Source organism: Pan paniscus, chromosome 20 (assembly GCF_029289425.2).
Source record: "Pan paniscus chromosome 20, NHGRI_mPanPan1-v2.0_pri, whole genome shotgun sequence".
NCBI lineage: Eukaryota > Metazoa > Chordata > Mammalia > Primates > Hominidae > Pan > Pan paniscus.
Window position 1 is genome coordinate 54,559,724 of NC_073269.2, and position 26,763 is coordinate 54,586,486.

At 55.5% G+C, this 26,763-nt stretch overlaps 2 protein-coding genes across 5 annotated transcripts; both read left to right on the top strand.

Moving 5' to 3' along the window:
* The first annotated feature begins 68 nt into the window (after positions 1–68).
* On the top strand, positions 69–14,808 carry KCNJ14 (potassium inwardly rectifying channel subfamily J member 14). 3 transcript variants are annotated; one of them, XM_034945776.3, is made up of 3 exons: positions 69–610; positions 7,676–8,444; positions 10,176–14,808. In XM_034945776.3, the coding sequence occupies exons 2-3, from the start codon at positions 7,731–7,733 to the stop codon at positions 10,770–10,772; spliced, it is 1,311 nt and encodes a 436-aa protein (XP_034801667.1). In that variant the 5' UTR covers positions 69–610; positions 7,676–7,730; the 3' UTR covers positions 10,773–14,808. The 3 variants fall into 3 exon arrangements, with proteins under 3 accessions (XP_034801667.1, XP_034801668.1, XP_063456543.1); XM_034945777.3 differs by having other exon boundaries at positions 7,679–8,444; XM_063600473.1 differs by lacking the exon at positions 69–610 and adding an exon at positions 618–1,881 and having other exon boundaries at positions 7,679–8,444.
* Positions 14,809–14,944: 136 nt separating this feature from the next.
* CYTH2 (cytohesin 2) lies at positions 14,945–25,331 on the top strand. Of its 2 annotated transcripts, none has more exons than XM_014342767.3 (12): positions 14,945–15,515; positions 16,342–16,489; positions 16,592–16,658; positions 18,332–18,450; positions 19,305–19,385; positions 19,912–20,024; positions 20,189–20,337; positions 20,845–20,956; positions 24,083–24,159; positions 24,289–24,360; positions 24,452–24,606; positions 25,066–25,331. In XM_014342767.3, exons 1-12 carry the CDS (start codon positions 15,497–15,499, stop codon positions 25,151–25,153), a joined length of 1,200 nt encoding a protein of 399 aa, XP_014198253.2. In that variant the 5' UTR covers positions 14,945–15,496; the 3' UTR covers positions 25,154–25,331. The 2 variants fall into 2 exon arrangements, with proteins under 2 accessions (XP_014198253.2, XP_034801670.1); XM_034945779.3 differs by lacking the exon at positions 14,945–15,515 and adding an exon at positions 15,886–16,032.
* The last annotated feature ends 1,432 nt before the right edge of the window (positions 25,332–26,763 follow it).

The window sequence follows — 26,763 nt, forward strand, 5'->3', positions numbered from 1 at the left end:
GAGTTTGGGGGTGGGGAGGAATTTGGCACCAGCTGCCCCCAGGCCGCTAGGCTGGGGGAGGCCACTGGGAGTCCAGTGCAACCCAACCTTCCGCCCACTGGGTGCCGCCGCGTTCTGTCTTCTCTAAGTGTCCTTCCATCTGGAACTCACTCTGGCTTAGTGAAAGGGGCCTCATCCCTGACCCCCACCAGCTTATGAAGCCTTCATCTCAGGGAACTCTGGACCCCCCATTTCTCCCTCCGTCCATCTTCCCTTTATCACGTTTCTTTCTTTCTTCTCTGTGTCCCCCTCTTTCAGAGTCTCCCGTCCCCCACTGCCAGTCTCCCTGCCCCCTAGTCGCTGTCTCGCTCCTCCGCCGCTGTCTCCTGTCCAGCCTGCCTGGGCTGTGGCCCAGCCGCTCTGCCTGGCTGGCCTCCCTGGCTCCCCCTCTGCGGCTCTGAGCTAGCCCCACCCCCGGCCCCCCTCCATCCAGCCTCTGATCCGTCTGTGGACTCCGAGGTCGGGTGCCCGTCACACGGCCCCTGGGACCAAGGACAGACTACAGCCCCTCAGCACCCACAGAGGCCGAGGAGCCCCCAGCGGAGGGCATGGGGGTGGGCCGCCCCAACAGGTATGTGCCTCCACGCAAGGCCCCGCTGAGCCATCCCCTCCTGCTCTGCTGCGTCGCCCCCATCCACCCCTGCCCCAGCATCCCTGTCCTCAGCTTGTCCCCTTCAAGAAGGCCTTGTCTTCCCATCAGTGACAGGCTCAGCGCCAGGAGAATCTACCTGCAGGTTCAGTGCCTCCAACTCTCACCCCATCCCCATTTTATGCATTTTCTCACTGGCTTCCATCCTTTCAAAGAAAGCCTCTCTGTCTGTCTGTCTCTGTCTCTGTCTCTCTCCCCCATCTCTGTCTCTCCCATCTCTCTCTGCCTCTCTCTGTCTTCACAATTTCATCTCCCCATGTCGCCATTTCTTAAAACATTTCTTTTCTCTTTTTCGTTTTCCCAATTGCCCTGTCTGCCTCTATCTTCTCTGTCCCCCTCCATCTAGGTCTCTGTACCCCCCTCTCTCTGGGTCTCTGTCCCCCTCTGTCTCTGAGTCTCTATCCTCTCAAGGTCTCTGTTCCCCTCTCTCTGGGTCTCTGTCCTCTCTCAAGGTCTCTGTCCCGTTCTCTCTGGATCAATGTCCCTTTCCTGCTGCCCTCTCTGGGTCTCTGTCCCCCTCTCTCTCAGGGTCCCTGTCCTGCTTGGTCCCTGTACTTTTTCTTGGGGCACCCTCTCAACACCCCTCCTCCTGCCTCTCTCTGCATCTCTTTGTCTTTCTGTAGTCTCTGCTTTCCAACCTGCTGTCCAGCCCCCACCAGTAGGTGGGGAGTGGTGGGGAACACCCCTGGTTTCGGAAGAGTGAGAGTGTTGATTTGGGTGGGTGAGGGTGGGGCCTGGGGGCGGGGCTTCTTGGCCTCAGATTAGACAGTGACTTTGACACGAAGTTGAAGCACCTTAAGCCCTGTATCTCCTTTATATGGAAACATTAAGCTGCTCTCGCAGGTCAGGTGGAGGATCCCTTTCCCTCCCGCCCTGCTTTTGCTAGGGGAGGGGAGTGCCCTGTGCCTGAGTCGCAGCCAGCCTGGGAGCTGGGCCATGTTGGCCGCAGATGGCCCCCTGGTGAAGGTTCCCATTGGCTTTGGGAAGTAGACAACGGGTCTGCCTCACGGGGCTGAGGTGGGACTGGAGGATTTCGAGGGCAGAACTCTGGGAAGGAAAGAAAGGCTTAGGACCCAAGCAGCATTCCCCCTGGCACTGCGGGGGCCTGGCCAGCTCATGGCGTTCCCTGAGCCTGTTCCCCAACTGTGAAAGGGGGTGATGATCTTCACCTCCCAGCATCCTGAGCGGCCAAGGTGAGCAGTGGGGTCTGAGAGTCCAGTGGGGGCTGTGGGCATGTCGGGAGCTCATCACGAGGCCTCGTACATACCAGGTGTGTTTGAAACCAGAGTGCTCTTGAGAAGACTGTGGTTTGGCACTCGGGCCGTGGCTCCCAGGAGGCCTGGGTGGGAGGCTAGGTTTTGCCACTCCTCTCCCCACTGGCTGAGAGACCTGCGACAAAGGACTAACCTCAGCCCCAGTTGGCTTTTCTGTGAAAAGCCAGGTCCCTTCATCAAAGGGCTTTGGTGAGAGATGGGCAAGTGGGGGTGAGAGGCCCAGGCTGGGGCCTGGGGAGCACAGGTCAGTGTCAGTGCCCACCTGCCCCCCCCCAGCCCACGGGGGTGGTTCCCGAGGGTGGAGTCAGTGCTGAGTGGGGATCCCCAGGCTGGGGAGGGCTGCAGGTGTAGATGCTGCATCCTGATGTTGACCTCCAGGCCGCCCCCTTGGGCAACGAGCCTATTTCCCCTTTTTGGGAGAACAGTCTCTTAACATGCAGGGTTGTCAAGGGTGAGACAGAGTCAAGGTTGGGGTACACTGTGGGCACTGGACACAGCCAGGCTGGTCCCCTCACCTCAGCCTTGCCTCTGTCAAGTGGGCCTAATGAACCCTCGCGAATGGCCAGGCTGCCCGCGTGGTTGTGGGAAGCAGATGCAGGGCTTTGGGAGACCCAGTTGGTGCCAAACTTGATATTGTCTCATGGTCTTCTTTCCAAATGGAGTGTGCCAGGCCCTGCCAAGAAGCCCCTGAGGATCCCCAGGTTCCAGCACAAATTATTTAACCCCTGGAATGGTTTGTCCTGATCCAGCCGGTTCCTGGGAAGTTCCCCACCACAGGGCCAAGCGTTTGGTAACGTTGCAGTGAACCCTGAAGGCAATGAGGGGTGCAGGTCCATGCCCAGCCCTTTCCTTTCGTCCACCCTGACAGGCTGCTGCGATTCCCTCCATTTCTTTTCTTCCTTTATTTTTTATTTTTAATTATTTATTTATTTTTTAGAGACAGGGTTTTGCTGTCTTCCCCAGGCTGGTTCTCAAACCCCTGGCCTCACGCATTCCTCCTGAGTTGGACTCCCAAAGTGCTAGGATTACAGGTGTGAGCCACCGCACCTGCCCTCTTTTTTTTTTTTTTTTTTTTCTTTAAGAGATAGGGTCTTGCTCTGTTGCCCAGGCTGCAGTGCAGTGGTAGAGCATCATAGCTCACTGCAGCCTTGAACTCTGGGCTCAAGTGATCCCCCACCTCAGTCTCCAGAGTAGCTGCATCACCATGGCTGGATACTTTTTGTTTTTAAGATAGGGTCTCGCCATGTTCCCTAAGCTGGTTTCAGACTCCCGGGTTCAAACAGTCCTCCCACCTTGGCCTCCCAGAGTGCTGGGATTACAGGTGTGAGCCACCATGCCCAGCCCCCAGGCCTCCTGCCTTTCACAGATGAGAGCTGAGGCTCAGGAAAGGATTTGACCTGTCATCCATCACACACCTAGTAAATGGTTGAGCAAACTGAGTCTCTGGAAAAAGAAGCCAGAGATCCCAGGGGACATGGTGGGTGAGCAACTAAGCCAGGCCTGGGCCCTCATCCATATGGTGAGAAGGCCCTTCCTGGTCTTTTAAGAAGTCCCAATTTCCCCACCTTACAATGGAGGAAACCGAGACTCAGAAAGAGTTGCCAAAGATCAGAGGGTCGGGCATGAGCCCATTTCATTTATTTTACAATAGCTTCATTGAAATCTAATTCACATATCATATCATACACTCACTACAGGGTACAATTCAATGGCTTTTAGTGTATTCACAATTGTGCAGCCATCACAATTAATTTTTTTTTTTTTAAACGGAGTCTTGCTTTGTCACCCAAGCTCGAGTGCACTCGTGCACTCTCAGCTCACTGCAACCTCCACCTCCCGGGTTCAAGTGATTCTCCCACCTCAGCCTCCCGAGTAGCTGGGATTACAGGTGCGCGCCTGTAATCACCATACCTGGCTAATTTTTGTATTTTTAGTGGAGACGGGGTTTCACCATGTTGGCCAAGCTGGTCTCGAACTCCTGACCTCAAATGATCTGCCTACCTTGGCCTCCCAAAGTCCTGGGATTACAGGTGCGAGCCACCGCACCTGGCCAGCATAATGTTTTCAAGGTTTATCCATGTTGCATCTATCGATACTTCATTTCTCTTTATTGTCAAATACTATTCATTGGATGAATATACCACATTTTATTTATTCATTAGTTGGTTGATACTTGGGTTTCCACCTTTTGGCTATTATGAGTAATGCTGCTGTGAACATTTGTGTACAAGTTTTTGCATCTGTTTTCATTTCTCTTGGGTACATAAGTAGGAGTGCAATTGCTGGGTGATGTGGTAATTCTATGTTTAACCATTTAAGTAACTGCCAGACTGCTTCCTACAGCAGCTGCAATTTTTCATTCCCCACAGCAGTGTATGAGGATGCCAATTTCTCCACATTCTCGCCAACACTTGTTTTTTTTATTATAGCCATTCTAAGTGGGTGCAAAATGGTATTCCTTTGTGCTTTTGATTTGCATTTCTCTGATGGCTAATGATGTTGAGCATCTTTTCATATGTTTATGAGCCATTTGTATACCTTCTTTGGAGAAACGTCTGTACAGATCCTTTGCCCACTTTTTTTGTGCCTCAGCCTCCAGAGTAGCTAGGACTACAGATGTGCACCACCAGGCCCGGCTAATTTTTGGATTTTTAATAGAGACAGGATTTTGCCATGTTGGCCAGGCTGGTCTCAAACTCCTGAGCTCAAGTGATCCAGCTTCCTCGGCCTCGCAAAGTGTTAGGATTACAGGCGTGAGCTGCTGTGCCTGGCCCCCTTTGCCCACTTTTAAATTGGGTTATTTGGTACCAGCCCACATCGTGAAACCCTGTCTCTACTAAAAATACAAAAATTAGCTGGGATGGTGGCATGAGCCTGTAATTCCAGATACTCAGGAGGCTGAGGCAAGAGAATCTCTTGTACCCAGGAGGTGGAGGTTGCAGTGAGCTGAGATTGCGCCACTGCACTCCAGCCTGGGCCACTGAGTGAGACTCCGTCTCAAAAAAAAAAAAAAAAAAAAAGCCGGGGGTGGTGGCTCACGCCTGTAATCCCAGCACTTTGGGAGGCCGAGACAGGCGGATCACGAGGTCAGGAGATCGAGACCATCCTGGCTAACATGGTGAAACCCCGTCTCTACTAAAAATACAAAAAAAATTAGCCGGGCGTAGTGGCAGGCGCCTGTAGTCCCAGCCTTGGGAGGCTGAGGCAGGAGAATGGCGTGAACCCAGGAGGCGGAGCTTGCAGTGAGCCGAGATGGCGCCACTGCACTCCAGCCTGGGCAACTAAGCAAGACTCCGTCTCCAAAAAAAAAAGTTTGGGGGGTGTTACTTATCTTTTCATGATTGAGTTGCAAGGGCTCTTTATATAGTCTAGATACAAGTTCCTCATCAGGTATATGATTTGCAACTACAGTATCTTCTCCCATTAGTGGGTTGTCTTTTCCCTTTCTTAAAAAGCTTTTTTGAGACATGGTCTTGCTCTGTCGCCCAGGCTAGAGTGCAGTGGTGCAGTCATAACTCACTGCAGCCTCAAACTCCTGGGCTTAAGCAATCCTCCCACCTCAACCTTCCAAGTAACTAGGACTACAGGTTTGCATTACCACATCTGGCTAATTTTTAAATTTTTTTGTAGAGCAAGCCCCTTGCTATGTTGTCCAGGCTGGTCATGAACTCCTGGGCTCAAATGATCCTCCTGCTTCAGCCTCCCAAAGCGCTAGGATACAGGTGTGTACCACCTCGCCTGGCCTCTCTTCACTTTCTTGATAGTGTCTTTCGGAGCACAAAAGTTTTTTAGTTCTGGCCGGGTGCAGTGGCTCACGCCTGTAATCCCAGTACTTTAGGAGGCCAAGGCAGGAGGATCACTTGAGGTCAGGAGTTCAAGACCAGCCTGGCCAACATGGTGAAACCCCATCTCCACTAAAAATACAAAACTTAGCCAGGCGTGGTGGCATGTGCCTGTAATCCTGGCTGCTCGGGAGGCTGAGGCAGGAGAACCCAGGAGACAGAGATTGCAGTGAGCCAAGATCGCGCTACTGCACTCCAGTCTAGGTGACAAAGTGAGAGTCCGTCTCAAAAAAAAAAAAAAGTTATTTAGTTCTGATGCAATTCAACTGATGGATTTTTTCCTTTTGTTACTTCGTGAGCCTGTTTTTGAACCACAGCTGACCTCAGAGCCCTGAGGCATCTCTCCATGCTGAGAAGCAGTTAACACCTTACGATTATGAGCATGGACCCTGGAGCTGGATGGCTAGCATTCAAATCCCAGTTTACTTACCTGTGGTCTTGGGGAAGTTATTTTTTTTTTTTTTTTTTGAGACAGTTTCACTCTTGTTGTCCAGGCTGGAGTGCAATGGCACGATCTCGGCTCACTGCAACCTCCACCTCCCAGGTTCAAGCGATTCTCCTGCCTCAGCCTCCCTAGTAGCTGGGATTACAGGCATGTGCCACCATGCCCGGCTAATTTTGTATTTTTAGTAGAGATGGGGTTTCTCCATTTTGGTCAGGCTGGTCTCGAACTCCTGACCTCAGGTGATCTGCCCGCCTCGGCCTCCCAAAGTGCTGGGATTACAGGCATGAGCCACCACACCCGGCAGTCTTGGGGAAGTTACTTAAACTTTCTGTGCTTCAGTTTCCTCATCTAGAAAATGGGGATAATGATGTCTGCCTCATAGGCTTGCTCTGAGGTTCAAATATGTAAATTCATGTAAAGTACTTACAACAACCTCCAAGTTGTATAAACAGTATAATTGATAGAACACAAATTATGAATTCAGTACATAGATTTAGCACTGTATAAATGCATGCTGTAATTATTGTGGCACTTGCTATAATATCGTTATTGTTATAGTATTTTCCGTTGTTGTTGTACAAGTGTCTTCTATAGTATTGTTGCTGTTTATCTTCCAACTTGGAAGGTGAGTATGGGCCAGGTGGGGTGGCTCAGGCCTGTAATCCCAGCACTTTGGGAGGTTGAGGAGGGAAGATCGCTTGAGGCCAGGAGTTTGAGACCAGCCTGGGCAACATAGTGAGGCCCCTGTCTCTATAATATAAAAATTAAATTAAAAAAAAAATTTTAAAAAGAAGGTGGCTGGCCAGGCGCGGTGGCTCACGCCTGTAATCCCAGCACTTTGGGAGGCCAAAGCAGGCGGATCACGAGGTCAGGAGATCGAGACCATCTTGGCCAACATGGTGAAACGCCATCTCTATTTAAATTACAAAAACTTAGCTGGGCATGGTGGCCCGTGCCTGTAATCCCAGCTACGTGGGAGGCTGAGGCAGGCGAATCACTTGAACCTGGGAGGCAGAGGTTGCAGTGAGCTGAGGTTGCGGTGAGCTGAGATTGTGCCACTGCACTCCAGCCTGGCGACAAAGCAAGACTCCGTCTCAAAAAAAAAAAGAAAAGAAAAGAAAAGAAAAAAAAAATTACCCAGGAGTGGTGGTGTGTACCTGTAGTAATCCCAGCTACTCAGGAGGTTGAGACAGGAGAATCGCTTAAACTTGGGACGCGGAGATTGCAGTAAGCCAGGATCATGCCACTGCACTCCAGCTTGGGCGACAGAGCGAGACTCTGTCTCCAAAAAAAAAAAAAAAAAAAAGTGCGTATCGTTCCACCTATTTGACAGATGAGGCCACTAAGCCCCACCAGAAAGCATGCTTGGCCGATGAGCTCATCCATTCCTGTTGCCCCTGACGCTTCTGCCGGTTTCTTGTCCCAGCAGGTTGGGGGCGCCTGCCCCCCACTAGGCCAAGTGGAGGGGGTCCCTCCGTCCAATGGGCCTGGCCAGGGCCCTACGCCGCCTCAGCGGCGCCCTGGATTCGGGAGACAGCCGGGCGGGCGATGAAGAGGAGGCCGGGCCCGGGTTGTGCCGCAACGGGTGGGCGCCGGCACCGGTGCAGTCACCCGTGGGCCGGCGCCGCGGTCGCTTCGTCAAGAAAGACGGGCACTGCAACGTGCGCTTCGTAAACCTGGGTGGCCAGGGCGCGCGCTACCTGAGCGACCTGTTCACCACATGCGTGGACGTGCGCTGGCGCTGGATGTGCCTGCTCTTCTCCTGCTCCTTCCTCGCCTCCTGGCTGCTCTTCGGCCTGGCCTTCTGGCTCATTGCCTCGCTGCACGGCGACCTGGCCGCCCCGCCACCGCCCGCGCCCTGCTTCTCACACGTGGCCAGCTTCCTGGCCGCCTTCCTCTTCGCGCTGGAGACGCAGACGTCCATTGGCTACGGCGTGCGCAGCGTCACCGAGGAGTGCCCGGCCGCTGTGGCCGCCGTGGTGCTGCAGTGCATTGCCGGCTGCGTGCTCGACGCCTTCGTCGTGGGTGCTGTCATGGCCAAGATGGCCAAACCCAAGAAGCGCAATGAGACGCTGGTCTTCAGCGAGAACGCCGTCGTGGCGCTGCGCGACCACCGCCTCTGCCTCATGTGGCGCGTCGGCAACCTGCGCCGCAGCCACCTGGTCGAGGCCCACGTGCGTGCCCAGCTGCTGCAGGTGCGCCCGGGAGGAGAGGCGGGGACTTCCGTGAGCCCTGGGGGATTGTGGGAGATGTAGGCCCGAGGGCGAGGGGCGTGCGGTCCTGCAGGGGGCGTGGACTACAACTCCCAGCAGCCTCTCGGGCCTGTGGCCTGCGAATGGGTCACTGGGCAGCTGGGGATGTAAACCCAACAGAAAGGTATGTGACCAGCTCTTCCTGGAGGCCTGGATTTGGGGCATACAGAGCTTCCTGTGGCTTGAGGATTGCCCGCCTGTTGGGTAGACCCCAAAAGGGCCACACCTGGCCTGTCAAGGCTCTGGGCCGTAATTCCCAGAAGCCTCTGGGTCAAGGGACCTGTCCAAAGATGGGGTGGCCTCAGATGCAGCTTTGCGAGGGGGTGGTGGAGGGCCTGCGTGACCGTTCTATTACTCGGGTGTACAATTCCCACTGGACACTGTGGCACAGTCGGAGGCCTGTGACTTGAGGCCCCCGGGAGAAGCAGGCCCTGGAATGGGTGCAGCTCATCGCTGTGGAGCACAGTTCTCCAGGCCTCTAGGTGTGGGGTCCTGCGGCATCTGTGGGAGAATTCATTCCCCACCTCAGTGGCCCATTGTGTCCCACCAGCCTCCTAACCTCTGAGAGCAGGGTGGAGGTGGCAACGAAACGAAACTGCACCTCCCATTGGCCCCTGTGGTACTGGCTCCCTCCCTGCCCTGAGGAAGGGGCCTTAGCGTTCCTAGAATTGTGATCAAATTGCTCAAACATCTCCGTTCCCAAGAAACTCTGGGCCAGCAGCTGCCGTGGCCCAAGTAAAGTGACTTTAGGACTCTGGGCTGAGGCTGGACTTGGAGAGGATCGGGGGTGGTGGGAGCTGCAACTCCCAGCCGCCTCTGGGGTTCCTCTACTTGGGGCTTCCAGAGACACAAGAGGAGGATAGATGCCCACCTCCCACTTCAATCTCCTGCCTGAAGCTTTGAGATACCAGGATTCATGAATAGGAGGGACACTGGCTCTTGCAGAAGTCAGTGACTTGGCCTGGGAGGTGGCTATGGAACCAGCGGGTAGGTGGGGGTGAAATACCCACACCCCCATAAAGCGTGCTCACACACAGAATGACATGGAAGGGTTTGCAGTTGCCCTGGCAGCTAGGATAGCTCAGGGGAGAGCCCAGGGATAAGCCTGAGGCAGTGGTGGGTGCAGAATGTTGGACCTAGGTTGCCCTAACTCCCCCTTCTTGTCATCTGATTTATCTTTCTCTGGTCACATACTAAAAGCCATTTTTCTCTCCCGCTCCTTCTCCAATTCTCTGTTGAATGTCATCCTTATTTTCCGTTGTCGCTTTGATTTCATCTCTGTCTTGCTGATTTCTGTGTCTCTATGCCAATATCACTCTGTCCCTCTCTCCTCTTCCCCCACCACGCCCCTCTTCCCGTTTTCTACCCCCAAACCCTGAGTCTCTTTCCTCTCTCTTTATCTCTGGGTCTCTGTCCCATGTCCCATGTTTTCTCTGGACCTCCATCCTCCCCTCCTGGGTCTCTGGCTCCCTCACTGGGTTTCTGTGCCCTCCCCTGCCTCTCTGACTTCCTCTCTCTCTGGGTTGCCGGCCCCATCTCTTGATCTGTGTTCTCACCCTTTTCTTCACTCCTGTGGTCTTTGCCTTCTTTCTCTGCATCTCTTCCTCTCTCTCACTTCGTCTCTGCCCGTCTCTGTGCTCCCTGCTGTCTTTGGCTCCTCGCCTCCTGCTGCAGCCCCGTGTGACCCCAGAGGGTGAGTACATCCCGCTGGACCACCAGGATGTGGATGTGGGCTTTGATGGAGGCACCGATCGTATCTTCCTCGTGTCCCCCATCACCATCGTCCACGAGATCGACTCTGCCAGTCCTCTGTATGAGCTAGGACGTGCCGAGCTGGCCAGGGCTGACTTCGAGCTGGTGGTCATTCTCGAGGGGATGGTTGAGGCCACAGCCATGACCACACAGTGTCGCTCGTCCTACCTCCCTGGTGAACTGCTCTGGGGCCATCGTTTTGAGCCAGTTCTCTTCCAGCGTGGCTCCCAGTATGAGGTTGACTATCGCCACTTCCATCGCACTTATGAGGTCCCAGGGACACCGGTCTGCAGTGCTAAGGAGCTGGATGAACGGGCAGAGCAGGCTTCCCACAGCCTCAAGTCTAGTTTCCCCGGCTCTCTGACTGCATTTTGTTATGAGAATGAACTTGCTCTGAGCTGCTGCCAGGAGGAAGATGAGGACAATGAGACTGAGGAAGGGAATGGGGTGGAAACAGAAGATGGGGCTGCTAGCCCCCGAGTTCTCACACCAACCCTGGCGCTGACCCTGCCTCCATGATGCAAACTGATGTCCCCTTCCCCATGTATGCCCCCCTTCCCCAAGGTAGCAAGATGGAGGGATGGGGCTCTCTCCTGGGATGGGGGCAGGTGTTCCTGAATACCGACAGGCCTGCTGGGTAAATGACTAGGTGGTAAGGTTCTGCCATGCCTGGTGACCCACCATGGACATACTGGACCTTAATTCCTCTGCTTCTGTGCTCCCTCCTGAGAACCCTTTATGAGCCTGATTCCTCAGTCTCACCAGAATTCTGGATCACCCAAGAGGAAAAGACTGGCGGTTCTAGATTCCTGTATATGGGGAGACCTGGATTGTTGACCAGGGTGAGAAGCCAATGGTATAGACTGCCTCTGGGGAAGCAAGTTGGCAGTTCTTGAACAGCATCAGATATCAAGAGTTTGTAGGTCTGGATTCACCTAAGATTCAAGGGAGTGTTGCTTCTCAACTCAGCCAACTGAGTAGCAAATCATTTGTTCTAGACCACCTAAGGAGGGAAGGTTATGGAATGCCCCAAGTATTCAAGATCATCTTGATTGACCAAAGACACAAAAAAAAAAAAAAAAAAAAAGACCTGTGGTTCCAGAAAGCTCATTAGTTGAGATTCTGTGAGTCTAGGTTGACCACAGAGGCAAGCACTGGTGAGTCTAGGACAGATTTTACCTGGAGAGTTGAACTACTCCAGAAACTAAAGAGTAATGTTTCTAGAATGCACAAAACATTGTTAGTCTGTGGGTTTAGAAAGACTGAAGTGACAGATTAAGAGTTCTTGATATTAGATAACTCCAACTTCTGGCTGTAGAGCACCCAGCCAAGAGAATAAGCAATGCTTTGAAAGGATCCACTGGGTGGGTTGTTGTTTTTTTTTTAAGTGCCATTCTAGAATGTCCAAAGGGAATCAGGATTCTGTGGCTGTAGACTGATCACAGAGTCAAGGAAGCAGTGGCAATTCTAGATATCTGAGATTTTGCTGGTTCCAGTTTGCCCAATGGAGTTGAGAATCTCAATGATTCTAGATGACTTCTTGTGGTTCTGTAATGCCAAAAGGAATGAAGGCTCCAGGGATACAGAGTTGTCCATTACCAAAGCCTGGAAGTTCTCATCACCTCCAGGTGGACTGCTTGGCAGTGCTAGGAGGTGGACTCAGGACTTCAGAAGCAACATTTCTGGCCTGACCTGGAAGGTGAAGGTGAAGGTGAGACCCTGTAGGGCACAGGGCTAATTAGTGGACAAGGGAAGGGGGAGGCCCAGGGCTGGTGAGTCTAGAATGCTCTGGAACCCTACACCTAGTGATGTGTGTCTATTTCTTTTTCTTTTTCTTTTCTTTTTTTTTTTTTTTTTGAGACCGAGTCTCTTTCTGCCGCCCAGGCTGGAGTGCAATGGCGTGATCTGAGCTCACTGCAACCTCCGCCTCCCGGCTTCAAGTGTTTCTCCTGCCTCAGTCTCCTGAGTCGCTGGGATTACAGGCATGAGCCACTATGCCTGGCTAATTTTTGTATTTTTAGTAGAGACGGGGTTTCGCCATGTTGGCGAGGTTGGTCTTGAACTCCCGACCTCAGATGATCCACCTGCCTCGGTCTCCCAAAGTGCTGGGATTACAGGTGTGAGCCACCATGCCCAGCCGTGTGTCTGTTTCTTAAAGATATTATACATATGTATATTATATATATGTAATATAAATACAGATATCTATCTATTTTTTCCCTTGGTCCCTACAACAGGCTTAGAGATGGGGTGCTAGCTAATTGGAATGAGGTCCTTTTCAAGGACCCCAGCAGCTTTGCTCTAAATCCCAATGCTGCCCCAACTTACTGTGTCACTTTGGACTCCTCTTCATGTCAGTTTCCCCATCTGTAAAAACGGGACATTGGAACTTGAAGTTCTTCAGGGGCCTTTCCAGCAGGATGAGTCCTCACTACACCGAGGGTGGGATGGGCATTTGAGTCCTGGGGATTTCCCTCCTCTCCCCAGTGCTGGATCATACGGCCTTCCAGGAGACGCTGGGATGTAAGATACTCTTGGAGGCTGGCTCTGAACTCGGGTGTCTGAATCACAGGGCAAGGGTAGGCGTGGGCTGTGGCTAACAGCCAGAGTCACTTCCCTGGCCCAGCTTGGGGACCTGGGGAGGAGGAGGTAGCTCTGGACACCAGGGTTCTTCCCATTGTGGGAGAGTGAGTGTTTTAGGGGGAGACCTGTCCCCCAGATTAAAGAACTGGGAGCCCTAGCGGGTGTGTCTGCGAATGTGCTTCTCCAGCATGGGTCCTCCGACCTGGCCCCCTGCCCATGCTACCATCTACCTAAGTGCCCCGCAGGCTGGGAGCCAACTGCAGAGGGAGCCAGTGACAGTGAGGAGGACGTGTTCCCACCCCGTGTTCTGGACCGAGGGCAGCCACTGTCATTGCCATTCAGCCTTCACAAGTGCTGCATCAACCCAAATGCCCCCTCCAGCTTCTCCATCTCCCTTTATCCCTCAGAATCCCCATGTAATAACCGGATGGGATTAATTAGCTGGCTGCTCTCTCAGCTCAGGGTGTCTGGGGTAGGTAGGGATGGGGGCAATGGAAATGCAGGGTTGAGGAAGGATGTTAAGTTGGAAGTGAAGGGGCAGGGAGGGGGTTTCGTTTGAAAGGAGTATGGGAGCAGGGCAGCCCAGCCTGGGTTTCCACTGGGGAGGGCAGGGCCTGGGCCACTCATAAAGGTCAGTGAGGGGATTAGGAGCCTCCATGTCTAATCCGACAGCTTAACTAGGTCCTGGCCCTGAATCCGTCCCCACCTGCCCAGCCCAGGGACAGCAAATGAGGACGAGGCCCAGACACCACTTCAGCCCCCATTACGGCTTCCCTCTTTACAGGGGTGCCTGGGTTCCCTATTCCAGCCAGCCCCTTGACCACATTCCCTTACAAATAATGGGACATAGAGGCTGGGGAAGGGGAAGGGAAAGGGGCCTCAGAGGAGGGAGGAGTTTAAGAAGGGCAAGGGTGGCTGGGCACGGTGGCTCACGCCTAGCACTTTGGGAGGCTGAGGCGGGTGGATCACCTGAGGTCAGGAGTTTGAGAACAGCCTGGCCAACATGGCGAAACCCCGTCTCTACTAAAAATACAAAAATTAGCCGGGCATGGTGGTGGGCGCCTATAATCCCAGCTACTTGGGAGGCTGAGGCAGGAGTATCGCGTCAACCTTGTGGGTGGAGGTTGCAGTGAGCTGAGATCATACCAGTTCATTCCAGACTGGGCAAAAGAGCAAAACTCTGTCTCAAAAAAAAAAAAAAAAAAAAAAGGGCAAGAGTATGAGAGGACAAGGGGGACCGTGACATGAGGGGAGCCAGAGAGGAAGAAAGGCCTCTGAGATGGGAGAAGGAATCAGAGAGGTGGGAGGATGCTGAGGAAAGGGGAGTTGTCTTAGCGGGAGGATGCTTGGGGAAGGGAGGAGTCTTAGGAGGATGCTAAGCTAAAGGAAGGAGTTTGGAGAAATGAGGGAGGAGTCTGAGCGGCAGAAGGTGCCAGGAAGGCCAAGCCTGTGCTTTCACTAAATTTCACCTTCCCCTGTTCCATTCCCCATGACCGATACCAAATAGCATAGCATTTAGAAAAAAGTAAATCTTGGCCAGGCGCGGTGGCTCACGCCTGTAATCCCAGCACTTTGGAAGGCCAAGGTGGGCGGATCATGAGGTCAGGAGTTCGAGACCAGCTTGGCCAACATGGTGAAACGCCCGTCTCTATTAAAAATACAAAAAATAGCCAGGCATGCACCATCATGGTGCAACCCTGTAATCCCAGCTACTCGGGAGGCTGAGGCAGGCGAATTGCTTGAACCCGGGAGGCGGAGGTTGCAGTGAACCGAGATCGCGCAACTGCACTCCAGCTTGGGCGACCGAGCAAGACTCTGTCTCAAAAAAAAAAAAAAAAGAAAAAACGAAGAAGTCTTTTGTTTCACCACTCCACGACTCCGAAGAGGCTGAGGGGGATGGGGAGGGCATAGATGGTGATAAAGAAGGAGTTCGGCGGTAAGAAGGGGCTGAGAGGAGGGGAAATACGCGGAGAAGAAATGCAAAAGAAAAGGAGGCCTAAAGCCGCTCCCGGTTGCATGGCAACCTTTGCGGTCAGAAGCCAGCATGGCCTGCTAGGAGGTGTGGTTTACGGAAACAAGCCAGTTCTAGCCCCGCCTCCTAGCAACAAGACTAACAAAGTACCGCCCCCTAACAACGTATTATCGGAGGCGGGGCTCGGTTCACCTAGACTCCAAGTGTCCCGGGCCTTTGAGCAGGCGCAGAGGTGGCTGTACCGCGTGGCTCCGCCTCCGCGCGACACTTTTCCGGGGCTTCTCATTGGAGAGCAAGCCTGTCAAGTGCTTTCTGTTGTTTCGGAGGCGGGGCCTGCTGCCCTGCCTGCACTCCGATTGGCCCCGCGGGCCGTCTACCTCTGGCCGGACATACCTACACCCGCTTTTTGTACGGCTGTTGGCCCTGGAGAACGATCCTTTGGTGGCGAGGGCGGGGAGGACGAAAGCGCCCACTGTGGATTGGACAGTGTCAAAAAGAGGGGCGGTCCCTACTGAAGGGGCGGTTGGGCGACGAAGGGAGAGTCTTTTCAGCGCTGAGGACTGGCGCTGAGGAGGCGGCGGTGGCTCCCGGGGCGTTTGAGCGGGCTCACCCGAGCCCGCGGGCCAACGCGGATCCAGGCCCGACTGGCGGGACCGCCCCGGACTCCCCGCGGGCCTTCCTAGCCGCCATGGAGGACGGCGTCTATGGTAGGTCGGGGAGGGGCGGGGTCGGCTGGGAGTTGCTGGAGCGTTTTCTCCTGAACGTTCCCCCGCGAACGTTTCCCCCTGGCGCGCGGCGCCCAGAAGCGTTCGGCTCAGTCGTAGACTTGTCGCGCCGCTTTTGTTGGGCGCTGGACGGGCTTCCGGCGGGGCCCGAAAGCCGGGCGTTCCAGGCCATTGTTTGGGCTGAGCCTGTTTCCGGTGGCGGCGGGAGGGGCGGGATGGAGTGGTGGAGGCGAGGCCGGGGCGGAACCATTCCCGCTGGAGGGGCGAGCGAGCCCAGCGCCTGCCGGGGCCGGGGAGGGGCGCTTGGGTTGCGGGGAGGGGAGAAATCTTGGGGGGCGGGGGCCTTCGATGTCCCGCCCCACCTTCCCAACTCTCCTGAGCTGTCATCAGTTCCCCCGGCTGTAGTGACTTTTCATGGACCCAGTAGTCCGGATAACCAGGTCCCCAGCTACCTCGCCAGTAATGGAGTCAGAAAACCAAGGCCTCAGTCCCCTTCCAAGTAATGGACCTAGAAGCCGAGGCCCCCAGCCCTTTCTTCCCTCAGACCTAAGAGCTCAGGCACCCATTTCCCTTCTCCCTCAGACTCAGGAATCCAGGACCCAATTCCCCTTGTCCCCCAGGACTCAAGAGTTTAGAGCCCCAGCTCTTTCTCCTCTGCAGGGAGGAATCCAGGCCCCCAGCCCATTCTTCTGTGCAGACATAGGAAGCCCGTTACACATCCTCTCCCAGCTCTGTCTGCCCCCAGATTGCAGGAATTCAGGCTCACGGCCCCTAGCACTGACTTTTAAACCTTGACCCCGATCCCTAGAACCCCCAGACCTGACTCCGGAGGAGCGGATGGAGCTGGAGAACATCCGGCGGCGGAAGCAGGAGCTGCTGGTGGAGATTCAGCGCCTGCGGGAGGAGCTCAGTGAAGCCATGAGCGAGGTGGAGGGGCTGGAGGCCAATGAGGGCAGGTGAGGGCTGGGGCGGATGACCTAGGGGGCGTGGGGTTGGCTGAGGCCAGGGATGCCCAGGCATTGACCCTCCACCCCCAACCCTGCTCTCTGCTCCTGCAGTAAGACCTTGCAACGGAACCGGAAGATGGCAATGGGCAGGAAGAAGTTCAACATGGACCCCAAGAAGGTGCTTGGGGCCACAGGACTGGGATCAGCTGGGCAAACATCCAGGCAGGGGCTTCTGGCACCTCCGGGTTCAAGAAGCGTGATGGTGCCGGGTCTATTCTAGGTGGACAGACTTGGTCCTAATCTCTGGATTCAGATACTGGCTGTCCATTTGTTTTCTGAACACTGAACACTGACCAAGTGTTCCAGCCCTCCTGACTGTTTTGTCCCCTGCCTGGAAGGTCGTCTTCCACTTTCTACTTGTATGGGCGCATTTCTGGTCCCAAGATGAGCTCAAGTCTTGTAGGGGCTGTGGACAAAGTGACATGCACAAAGGAGAGTTGACCTCCCTCCCGCAAAGGTGCCGTGACGGAGGAAGGTATCAGGGTAGTGGACCTCTGGAGGAGGCAGGCTGGTGGAGTCAGGGAGGGCTTCCTTGAGGAGGAGACATTCAGGTCGGGTTTGAAGGATGAGTAGGTGTTCACCAGGTGGAGGAAAGGCTTTTGTTCACCTACTCTTTTTGTGTGTGTGTGTGTGTGTGTGTGTGTGTGACAGAGTCTTGCTCTATCACCCAGGCTGGAGTGCAGCGATGTGATCTTGGCTCACTAACCTCCGCCTCCTGCGATTCTCCTGCCTCAGCCTCCCAAGTAGCTGGGCTTACAGGCTCCCACCACCATGCCCAGCTAATTTTTGTATTTTTAGTACAGATGGGGTTTCACCATGTTGGCCAGGCTGCTTCCAAACTCCTGACGTCAGGTGATCCGCCCGCCTCAGCCTCCCAAAGTGTTGGGATTACAGGCATGAGCCACCGTGCCCGGCCTGTTCACATACTCATTTAACACCCATTTTCTGAGGCCTCTCAAGAGTCTGATCCTGTGTAGGGCAATGCTGGGGACCCAAAGAAGAATTAGATGCTGCCTTGTACTCAGAGAGCCCTTGGACAGCGGTACCACAGTTCACAGTGAGATAAAGCAGTAGTAGAGAGGTCTTCGTAGCACAGAGAGTGAGAGAAACCTCCAGTCTAGCCAGGGCTTCGAGTTCACAGCCCTTGAAGGACTGCGTCTGCTAACAGGTTGTCACGTTATTCTTTCCTGAAGCAATTGGAATTCTGTTCAGTCATTCAACAAACATTGATTGGCTGGGTTCGGTGGCTTATGCCTGTAATCCCAGTGCTTTGAGAGGCCGAGGAGGGAGGATTGCTTGAAGCCAGGACTTTGAGACCAGCCTGGGCAGCATAGTGATAACTCATCTCTAGAAAAAATATAAATAAATAAATTAGCCAGGTGTGTTGGGGCATGCCTATAGTCCCAGCTTCTGAGGAGGCCGAAGTGAGAGGATCCCTTGAGCCCAGCAGTTCGAAGCTGCAATGAGCTGTGATCACGCCACTGCACTCCAGTCTGTGCAATAGAGCGAGACCAGGTCTCAGAAAAAAGAGAAAATGTACTGAGCACCTGTGCCTTGCCAGACCCTGTTGTTGGTGCTGGAATTAACCAGGCAAAGGCAGAGAGGGTAGGCCATGAAGTGCAAAGGCCATGAGTTGGGAAGAATGCTATTTAAGACCCGTGAGAAAGCTGAAAATGAAACCTGGCCCTGGTCTGTTGAGGGTGGGGGTAGGTCTGGATGCTGAGGTTCCCAGGGAGGTGAGTGGGGTGGCTTTCTGGCCCTCAGCACTGAGACCTTGTCCCCACTCACCAGGGGATCCAGTTCTTGGTGGAGAATGAACTGCTGCAGAACACACCCGAGGAGATCGCCCGCTTCCTGTACAAGGGCGAGGGGCTGAACAAGACAGCCATCGGGGACTACCTGGGGGAGAGGTACGGTCACCACTCAGCTCCTGTGGGGCCCCTCCCTCCCACCCCCCAGGCCCAGCTCCTGCCCTCACACTGGCAGCTCACAGGTGGAACAGCCCTGCAGCCTCCCCGCAGAGGGGCCCTGGCAGATCAGCCTTCTGACTGGACTGTGACAGAATGGACTGACATGGGCTAGGGGAGCCTGCGGCCAACCGAGAGCATCTGGGGATGTGGGGCCTTCTGGAATTACCTGGCGGTTGTGGGGAAGCATCCATTTATGTCTGAGAAGGGTAGAGAACATCTCTCAAGGATCATGGGAGCTTGAGAACCGTGGGTAGACCATGGCTGTGCATAGGCACTGGGTGGCCATCTGGGAGCTGTGGGGACCGCTGGGCCCTTGTGGGAGCTTAGGAGTTGTGGGGGTCATTTGGAAGCCTAGGGTGCACAGGACTGGACATCAGATGATTGGAGGCCATCTGTGGACGTCTGGGAATCAGGGATTTATAGAGATCTGGGGTGCTTGGGAAGCATCTCTGGATGTCTGGGGGATGTGGGGGCTGTGTCTGGATACTTGGGGAGCGTGGGGATCATTTGAGAGAGGTGACAGTAGGTAGCATACATGTTTGCGGCATTTCTCGCAACTGTACAAAGGTCTGGCCTAAGCAGGGTTCCCAAGCCAGATATTCCTCCCAAGAGTGTGTTCTGAGCATCCCCCACCCTGGGGGCAGGCCTGTGTGGGAGTCCAGCAGGAAACTTCACCCTCGGCAGTGGGCAGCTGTGGTGCAGTAGAGGGGGCACGACTTCCCCAGGGCATTGCCCTCTGTCCATTCCTGCCCCATCCTTTCCAAACTGTATGTGTCTTTGTCCCATCCTTCCAGGGAAGAGCTGAACCTGGCAGTGCTCCATGCTTTTGTGGATCTGCATGAGTTCACCGACCTCAATCTGGTGCAGGCCCTCAGGTGAGTGAGGGGGAGGGGTTTGGAATGCCAGGAATGTACCTGTCAGGGCCTTCCTAGTTACAAGTGACAAACCTTACTCAAGAAAAAAACAGAAACAAGCAAAACAGAAACAAAAACTAGGGAACTGAGTGTGTCCTGCACCATAAAAGTTCAGGGTTATGGCCTCCTTCAGGTATGGCTATATCCAGGAGCTCAAATGGTGGTCAGAAAGTCGACTTTCTTTGCCTCTTGTATTTGCCACTGTGTCAGCATTGCTCTCTGCAGACCCGCTTACCTGATAACAAGCCTCAACCAACCCCCAGACCTGTCTAGCAAACTTAGCAGAAAGAGGCTATTTCTGTACGGATTCACAACACTCCCGTGGCCAATGCCCATTGGTGAGATTGGATCATGTGACCATACCTGAAACAACTGCTGAGGCCGGAAGGTCGGGATTCCTCGTGGACCAGTTCCTAACACAGGGACTGAGAGTGGGGACAGGCTCCCACCAGCCCTGGCATCCATTCCTGGCCCCTCCCCAACCCAGGCAGTTTCTATGGAGCTTTCGCCTACCCGGAGAGGCCCAGAAAATTGACCGGATGATGGAGGCCTTCGCCCAGCGATACTGCCTGTGCAACCCTGGGGTTTTCCAGTCCACAGGTGCGGGCCCCAAATCCTGGGTCCTGGGAAAGAGGAGACTGGGGCCCAGACTCCTAGGTCTGAGGGAGGGAGGGGGCTGGGAGCTGGGAATCCTGGGTCCTGGGGAACGGGGGCACTGGGGACTGACATGCCTGGGTCGTCACCACCTGCCCTGTCCGGTGCAGACACGTGCTATGTGCTGTCCTTCGCCGTCATCATGCTCAACACCAGTCTCCACAATCCCAATGTCCGGGACAAGCCGGGCCTGGAGCGCTTTGTGGCCATGAACCGGGGCATCAACGAGGGTGGGGACCTGCCTGAGGAGCTGCTCAGGGTCAGCCCCCCTTCCCTGCCCCTCAGCCCTGCCCCTCTTCCTGCCACAGACACCCCCGCCCCACCTGTGGTCTCCTAGTGCCCAAGCTGTCTGCCCTCACCCCCAAGATGGTGCGATCATGCCAACTCGTGTGTGATCTTTTTCTCTCTCTCTGGGTGCTTCTCTTCTTGACTGTCTCTCTCAGGCTTTGGCCCTGACAATTTTGGCCTGTCTGTCTTCTCTGTCTCTGGCTGTTGCGCTTTCCGGCCCTCGATTGGCCTCATTCCCCATCTGTCTGTTTCTCTGAGGACGTAGCCAGCTCCTCCACCTATCACCAGGGCATCTCTTCTTTCCTCCGCCACCTCAGCCTCCCTCCACTTCTCTGCCTTTCACTTCCCTCTCCTCCCCACTACCCCTCTCTCTTCCCCACTATGAGTCATCCCATCCCTGGTCTCGCTGCCCCCCACCCTGAGTAACCCTGGGGGGCCCCAGGGGGCTCGAATGGCTAATGCAGCCTTTACTCCTCAGAACCTGTACGACAGCATCCGAAATGAGCCCTTCAAGATTCCTGAGGATGACGGGAATGACCTGACCCACACCTTCTTCAACCCGGACCGGGAGGGCTGGCTCCTGAAGCTGGGTACGTGCCCTCCCGACCCCGCTGGTCCCTCCGCAGGAGGACATTTGTGGGCCTGGGCCCTGGACTCAGCTTCCGCACAAACCTGCTGCCTGAACTGAGGCAAATGATTCGACCTCTCTGAACCTCAGTTTTCCACACCCAAAAAATGGGGCTGAAAATAAAATCAGGCCTGTGTGCTGGGCCTGGCCTGTAGTAAGTACTTCCCAACCCCTTCTCTTGACCCACAAATGTTGATGGAGCCCTTCTGTGCCAGGCCCTGAGCTGGGCTGAGGAGGCAGAGAGGCAGCTGACATTGTCCTTTCTTGGGAGAAGAGTTCACTCAGGCTTCTTTCCACTGCGTTAACCCAGCCTGAGGGAGCCAAACCCCTGGAATCTATTCCCCTTGGCAAGAACTCCCAGGGTCCCAGGCAGGACTGACCCCGCACTCCAAGGCATCAGGCCCAGAGCACTTGCTGATCCAGGTGCCATCCTTCCCGAAACACCACCCACAGGCAGAAAAGAGCCAAACAGGCCAGGAAACCTGTCCCAGATTCTGGCTTCCAGCTGTGGAGGGAATAGCCAGGGCTGGTGCAGATGAGTCGGGAAACCCAGCAGAGATGGAGGGGGGAGTCTTCGTCATAACACGTGGCACTGGCACATTCAAGGTCGGTTAGCATGGATCAGACAGGATCGTAGCATGATGAGGGGTTAGCACAAGGACTGGAGTGGTTCTCAGCCCTGGCTGTACATGAGATTTGCCTGGGCACCTCGAAAACTCCAGTGGCTGGGCCATAGACTCCTGAAGTCAGGCTCTCAGGAGCAGAAGGGCCATCAGTCATTGTTTAAGCTCCTCGGGTGCTCCCAATGCATAGTCAAGGTTGAGAGCTGCTGGCCTGGAGCCGTGCCTGGTAACAGTAGGTGCCACCTGCGTGTTAGATGTGGTTTATAATGGAGACACGGTGCACAGCTGCTCCAGAGAGACACATCTGGGCAGTTACAGTCCAGCACAGCAGTGGAGGCTTCCCACGGCAGCAGGAGAGCCCACAGGAAGCTTTCAGCTCAGTGAAGGGAGTCAAGGTCAGGCTTCTTGGAAGGAGGTTGGACAGGGCAGCTTTGGCCTCTGAGTCTTGGGGGCCTCCCCATGTGGAACTGTGCTCTTAAACCAGGGCATCACCACCTCAACAGATGCCAGGGTTTCCTGGTAAATATAAAATACACAAGTCAGGCAGGGCACAGGGGCCCGCCCCTGTAATTTCAGCACTTTGGGAGGACAAGGCAGGAGGATTGTTAGAGGTCAGGAGTTTGAGACCAACCTGGGTAATATAATGATACCCCCCATCTCTACAAAAAATAAAAAAATTAGCCAGGCATGGTGATGTAGGAGGATTGTTTGAGCTCAAGTGGTCGAGGCTTCAGTGAGTCGTGATTGTGCCACTGCAGTCCAGCCTGGGCAACAGAGCGAGACCCCGTCTCTATAAAATAAAAATAAAACATGCAAATCACTGTCCAGCCAGCACCCCAGTCCAGATCCCTGCATTCGATCCAAGGGAGGCAGACTGCTGGGGGAAATTGAGAGTCCTCGAGGTGCCCCTGGCAGTGAGCGGGCCAGAAAGAGAAGCAGGAAGGCGCCAGCATCACGAGGAACTGCTTCCCTCAAAACTGCTGTCAGGCCAGGCACGGTGGCTCAGGCCTGTAATCCCAGCACTTTGGGAGGCTGAGGCAGGCAGATCACTTGAGGTCAGGAGTTTGAGACCAGCCTGGCCAACATGGTGAAACCCCGTCTCTACTAAAAATAGAAAAATTAGCCGGGTGTGGTGGCAGGCACCTGTAATCCCAGCTACTTGGGAGGCTGAGGCACAAGAATTGCTTGAACCCAGGAGGTGGAGCTTGCAGTGAGCCGAGATCACACCATTGCAAATCCAGCGTGGACGACAGAGCGAGACAGTCTCAAAAAAACAAAACAAAACAAAAACTGCTCCTGTGAGCAGTAACTTTCCCATTTCCCAGATGAGGAAATTGAGGCTCACGCCTCAGTTTGGTTCTGAGCCCCACCTAAGGCTGCCCAGCCCCAGGGACATCTCTGACCAAAGGGCCTCTGTTCCCTTTGTGCCAGTTAGAGGGACCCCTTCCTTAAAAGATGGAAATACAGGAGTGGAGATTGGTGATGGTGGTTGCTACTCCATGCCTGATAAAAGCCATTCTTACTGTCATTGTTTAACTCTGGGCCCACAAGGAAGCCAGCAGCAGGTCATTTTGCCACAGGAAGGTGTAGGCCCGAGTGAGTCTCCAGGCTGGAGTCCAGAGAGTCCAAGAGAGTGCCCTGAAGTCACACAGCCAGTTTGTGCAGGAGCTGAGATGGGCCCCCACACCCACCTCAGACCAAGGGCTGGGGGTTTTGCCTTCTGTCCTGTGGGGGCCTCCTCCAGGGCAGAGGCACTTTTACCATGTCAAGGGAGGACGCTCCTGGCCTAGGACAGACCCTAGGGGGTAGGCTGGGGCCCTGTACCGAAGCAAGGGGTTTTCAAGGCTGCCACCCGGGGCTCATGGCCCTTGGCCTCTCTGGGAGGGAGGAGCCCCGGCCATCCCCCCCCTCGTGGATGTAACTGGTTTTCTTCCCTCTCTCTCCCTCCCCTCCTCTCTGCGTCTTTCTCTCTCTCCTGTGTTTGCCTCTCTGTCCCGCCCCTGCGCATCCCTCCCTGTGCCCACCCTGTTTCTGTCGCCTGCGGCTCTTGGGGGTGCTCCATTCTCCTGCCTTCCCTTCTCCTGCACCTGGTCCTGCCTGCTTTCTCGCTGTCTGCCCCAGGAGGTAGGTACACGACCTGTCTTTGTCTCCCATCACTAGACGAGGGGAGGGGGCTGCCCTGGCGCCCTGGCCTCCTGCCCACAGGAGGAGGGGGCTGGGGGCTCAGGCTCCTGGGCTGGGACTGACAGACTCAGAAAATGTGGAGCCCCAAGCTGGGGGTGGACGATTCCTGGAGCCCCAACATGCCTGGCCCTGCTTGTCTGTCTCCCCCAACGCAGCGGCTTTGTCTAGGCCCCAGGAGCCCCACCTCTACCGCTCTTGCTCTGCTTCTCACGCCCCTCCCATCTCCCAGAGGCCCTGTCCCCCTGTTGAGCCCAGGCCCCCTCCCACCCCTTCCCTTTCAGGGGGCCGGGTGAAGACGTGGAAGCGGCGCTGGTTTATCCTCACAGACAACTGCCTGTACTACTTTGAGTACACCACGGTGAGCGTGACCCGACCCGGGCTCTGGGGTCCTGGGCGGAGTGGCTGGGAGCCTGGACTCCTGGGGCTGAGGGAGGTGGGGTGGGGTGAGGACTTGGAAGTCTGAGTTCTGTCCACCTTGCTTCTTCAGGACAAGGAGCCCCGAGGAATCATCCCCCTGGAGAATCTGAGCATCCGAGAGGTGGACGACCCCCGGAAACCGGTAAGACCCTCTCTGTACACCTTCCTGCCAGGGCGGGGCCTCCTCTGCCCAGGGCTGGTTCTTACCTGCACCCTTCCTCTCTCGTCCCCAGAACTGCTTTGAACTTTACATCCCCAACAACAAGGGGCAGCTCATCAAAGCCTGCAAAACTGAGGCGGACGGCCGAGTGGTGGAGGGAAACCACATGGTGTACCGGATCTCGGCCCCCACGCAGGAGGAGAAGGACGAGTGGATCAAGTCCATCCAGTGAGCTTGGATTCCTGGGTCTGATGGAGGAGGGGCTGGGGCCTGGACTCCTGGGTCTGATGGAGGAGGGGCAGGGGCCTGGACACCTGGGTCTGACGGAGGAGGGGCCGGGGGCCTGGACCCCTGGGTCTGACGAAGGAGGGGCCGGGGGCCTGGACTCCTGGGTCTGACGGAGGAGGGGCCGGGGGCCTGGACTCCTGGGTCTGACGGAGGAGGGGCCGGGGGCCTGGACTCCTGGGTCTGACGGAGGAGGGGCCGGGGGCCTGGACTCCTGGGTGTGAGGGAGGAGGGGCTGGGTGCCTGCACTGCTGGGTCTAAGGGAGGAGGGGCCAGGGGCCTGCACTGCTGGGTCTGAGGGAGGAGGGGCCAGGGGTCTGAGACTCCTCCTGGGTATGAGGGGGGAGGGGCTGGAGGCCTGGACTCCTTGGCCCTCATCCTGGGACCCCTCCCCTTCTGCAGGGCGGCTGTGAGTGTGGACCCCTTCTATGAGATGCTGGCAGCGAGAAAGAAGCGGATTTCAGTCAAGAAGAAGCAGGAGCAGCCCTGACCCCCTGCCCCCAACTCCATTATTTATTACGGAGCTGCCCCGCCTGGGTGGCCGGACCCCTGGGCCTTGGGGCTGTGGATCCTGGTTCCCTGTTTGGAAAATTCACCACCTCTAGCTCCTCACTGTTCTTTGTAATTAACACGCTGTTGGTAATCTTATTAATTATTTAACCACTTGGCCTGCTGACCCCCTCATTTCTTGGGGTTGACAGAGTCGAGGTGCTCCGTGGAGCCAGCCTGTTTCCCTGGACAGGGGCCTGGACCCACCTGTCTCTGGGTGCTGCCTGGGCTGTCCCAGTGGGTCTGTTCTGGTTTCACCCCGAGCCCAGCAGGAGTGGAGTAAAGGGAGAAGGTTAATATGGTGGGAGTCTGGAGTTGGAATTGGCCGGGGACAGAGTTTAGAATGCAGGGATTCAGGGTCAAGGTCTAGCATTCATTCTAGAAGTTACTTGACAGCCATCAGCCAGTTACGCTACAGCCATCAGCTAGTTCCCATCGTTGCTTTCATGGGGCTTGAGGTCTTTGAGGGGCAGGAGATGAAGCTGGTGAGGTTGTGAGCTGGGCCAGGGCTTTGAGGACAACCTGGAGCTGGAAGAACATGCGACCACCTCAGGGAGGGTCAGGGAAGGATGAGTGGGGAGGTGGCCCATGTCCTGCAAGGGCCTTGCTGATGGGATGTCCTGAAGGGCTGGGCAGCCTTAGATCGGGCTAAGAGGGCAGGACTATGGGCCAGTGCCAGAGCCAGGCTTGTCTGTTCTCAAAGGATCAGCCTCCTTTGGGGGACATTTTGTGTCAAGGATAGGGCTGAGGACCTGCGTTCTGAACGTCTTTCCTGGGATTCTTGACAGCCAAAGAAATTCGAGGATCGCCTCTATGAAGGTGACGTCTTGGCATGTGGGGTACCCCTGAATCCTGGGCTAAGGTCTGTGACCTTTTGCCCTCCAGTTGGGGTATGTGTGGTGTCCCCAAAGAACAAGGGCTCGTGGATCCCGAGCAGGGTGCGATGGCGGATTGGGAGGTCCCATGTCACTCTCCCATGCCCGCCTTTGAAGCTGAGGAGCTCTTTAGTTAACAAACTACAAGTCCCGGCAGGGCCCGGGACCAGGACGCGGGTGGGAGAGGCGCCTGTGGCCCCGAGGCGTGCCGCGAGTTGTAGTCCCTCCTGCCCGCTGTGTTCGCTTTTGAGCTCTCCGATGGGATGCGGCGCTTCGGAATTTCGGGCTTTGATCCCTGTCCCGCCCTTGGCCACAGGCACCTGCCGGCCTGAAGGCCCCCGCGGTGCGGGTACCCTGCGCCCCTCCGCGGGGAGGTGGACTACAGTTACCGGCAGGCTGTGCGGCGCCAAAGCCACGGTGACCCAGACCCGAGGTTTTTCCGGGCGTCGCAGTTTCCCGAGACTCCGTGGCGGCGTTTGTCTTCTTTTTCTTAGTCAGATCCCGTACTTTTGTGGAGGGTACAGAGGAGGCTTTGACCGCCGCGGCCCCGGGGGCTGGTGGGAAACGGAGTTCCAAATGAGAAAATAGAATTCCCCACTTCTCTTTCCCACAGGTGCCAGGGAAACGGAGTCATCGACCCAAGAAGGTCGTGGGAGATAAGGTCCCAGGGTAAACA

Bases quoted from the DNA above. Each gene is read 5' to 3' on its own strand.
- KCNJ14 (XM_034945776.3), top strand. From the start codon at position 7,731: ATGGGCCTGGCCAGGGCCCTACGCCGCCTCAGCGGCGCCCTGGATTCG. The intron at 8,445-10,175 runs GTGCGCCCGGGA...CTCCTGCTGCAG, and splicing joins TGCGTGCCCAGCTGCTGCAG to CCCCGTGTGACCCCAGAGGG.
- CYTH2 (XM_034945779.3), top strand. From the start codon at position 15,948: ATGGACCCAGTAGTCCGGATAACCAGGTCCCCAGCTACCTCGCCAGTA. The intron at 19,386-19,911 runs GTGAGTGAGGGG...TCCCCAACCCAG, and splicing joins AATCTGGTGCAGGCCCTCAG to GCAGTTTCTATGGAGCTTTC. The intron at 20,025-20,188 runs GTGCGGGCCCCA...TGTCCGGTGCAG, and splicing joins TGGGGTTTTCCAGTCCACAG to ACACGTGCTATGTGCTGTCC.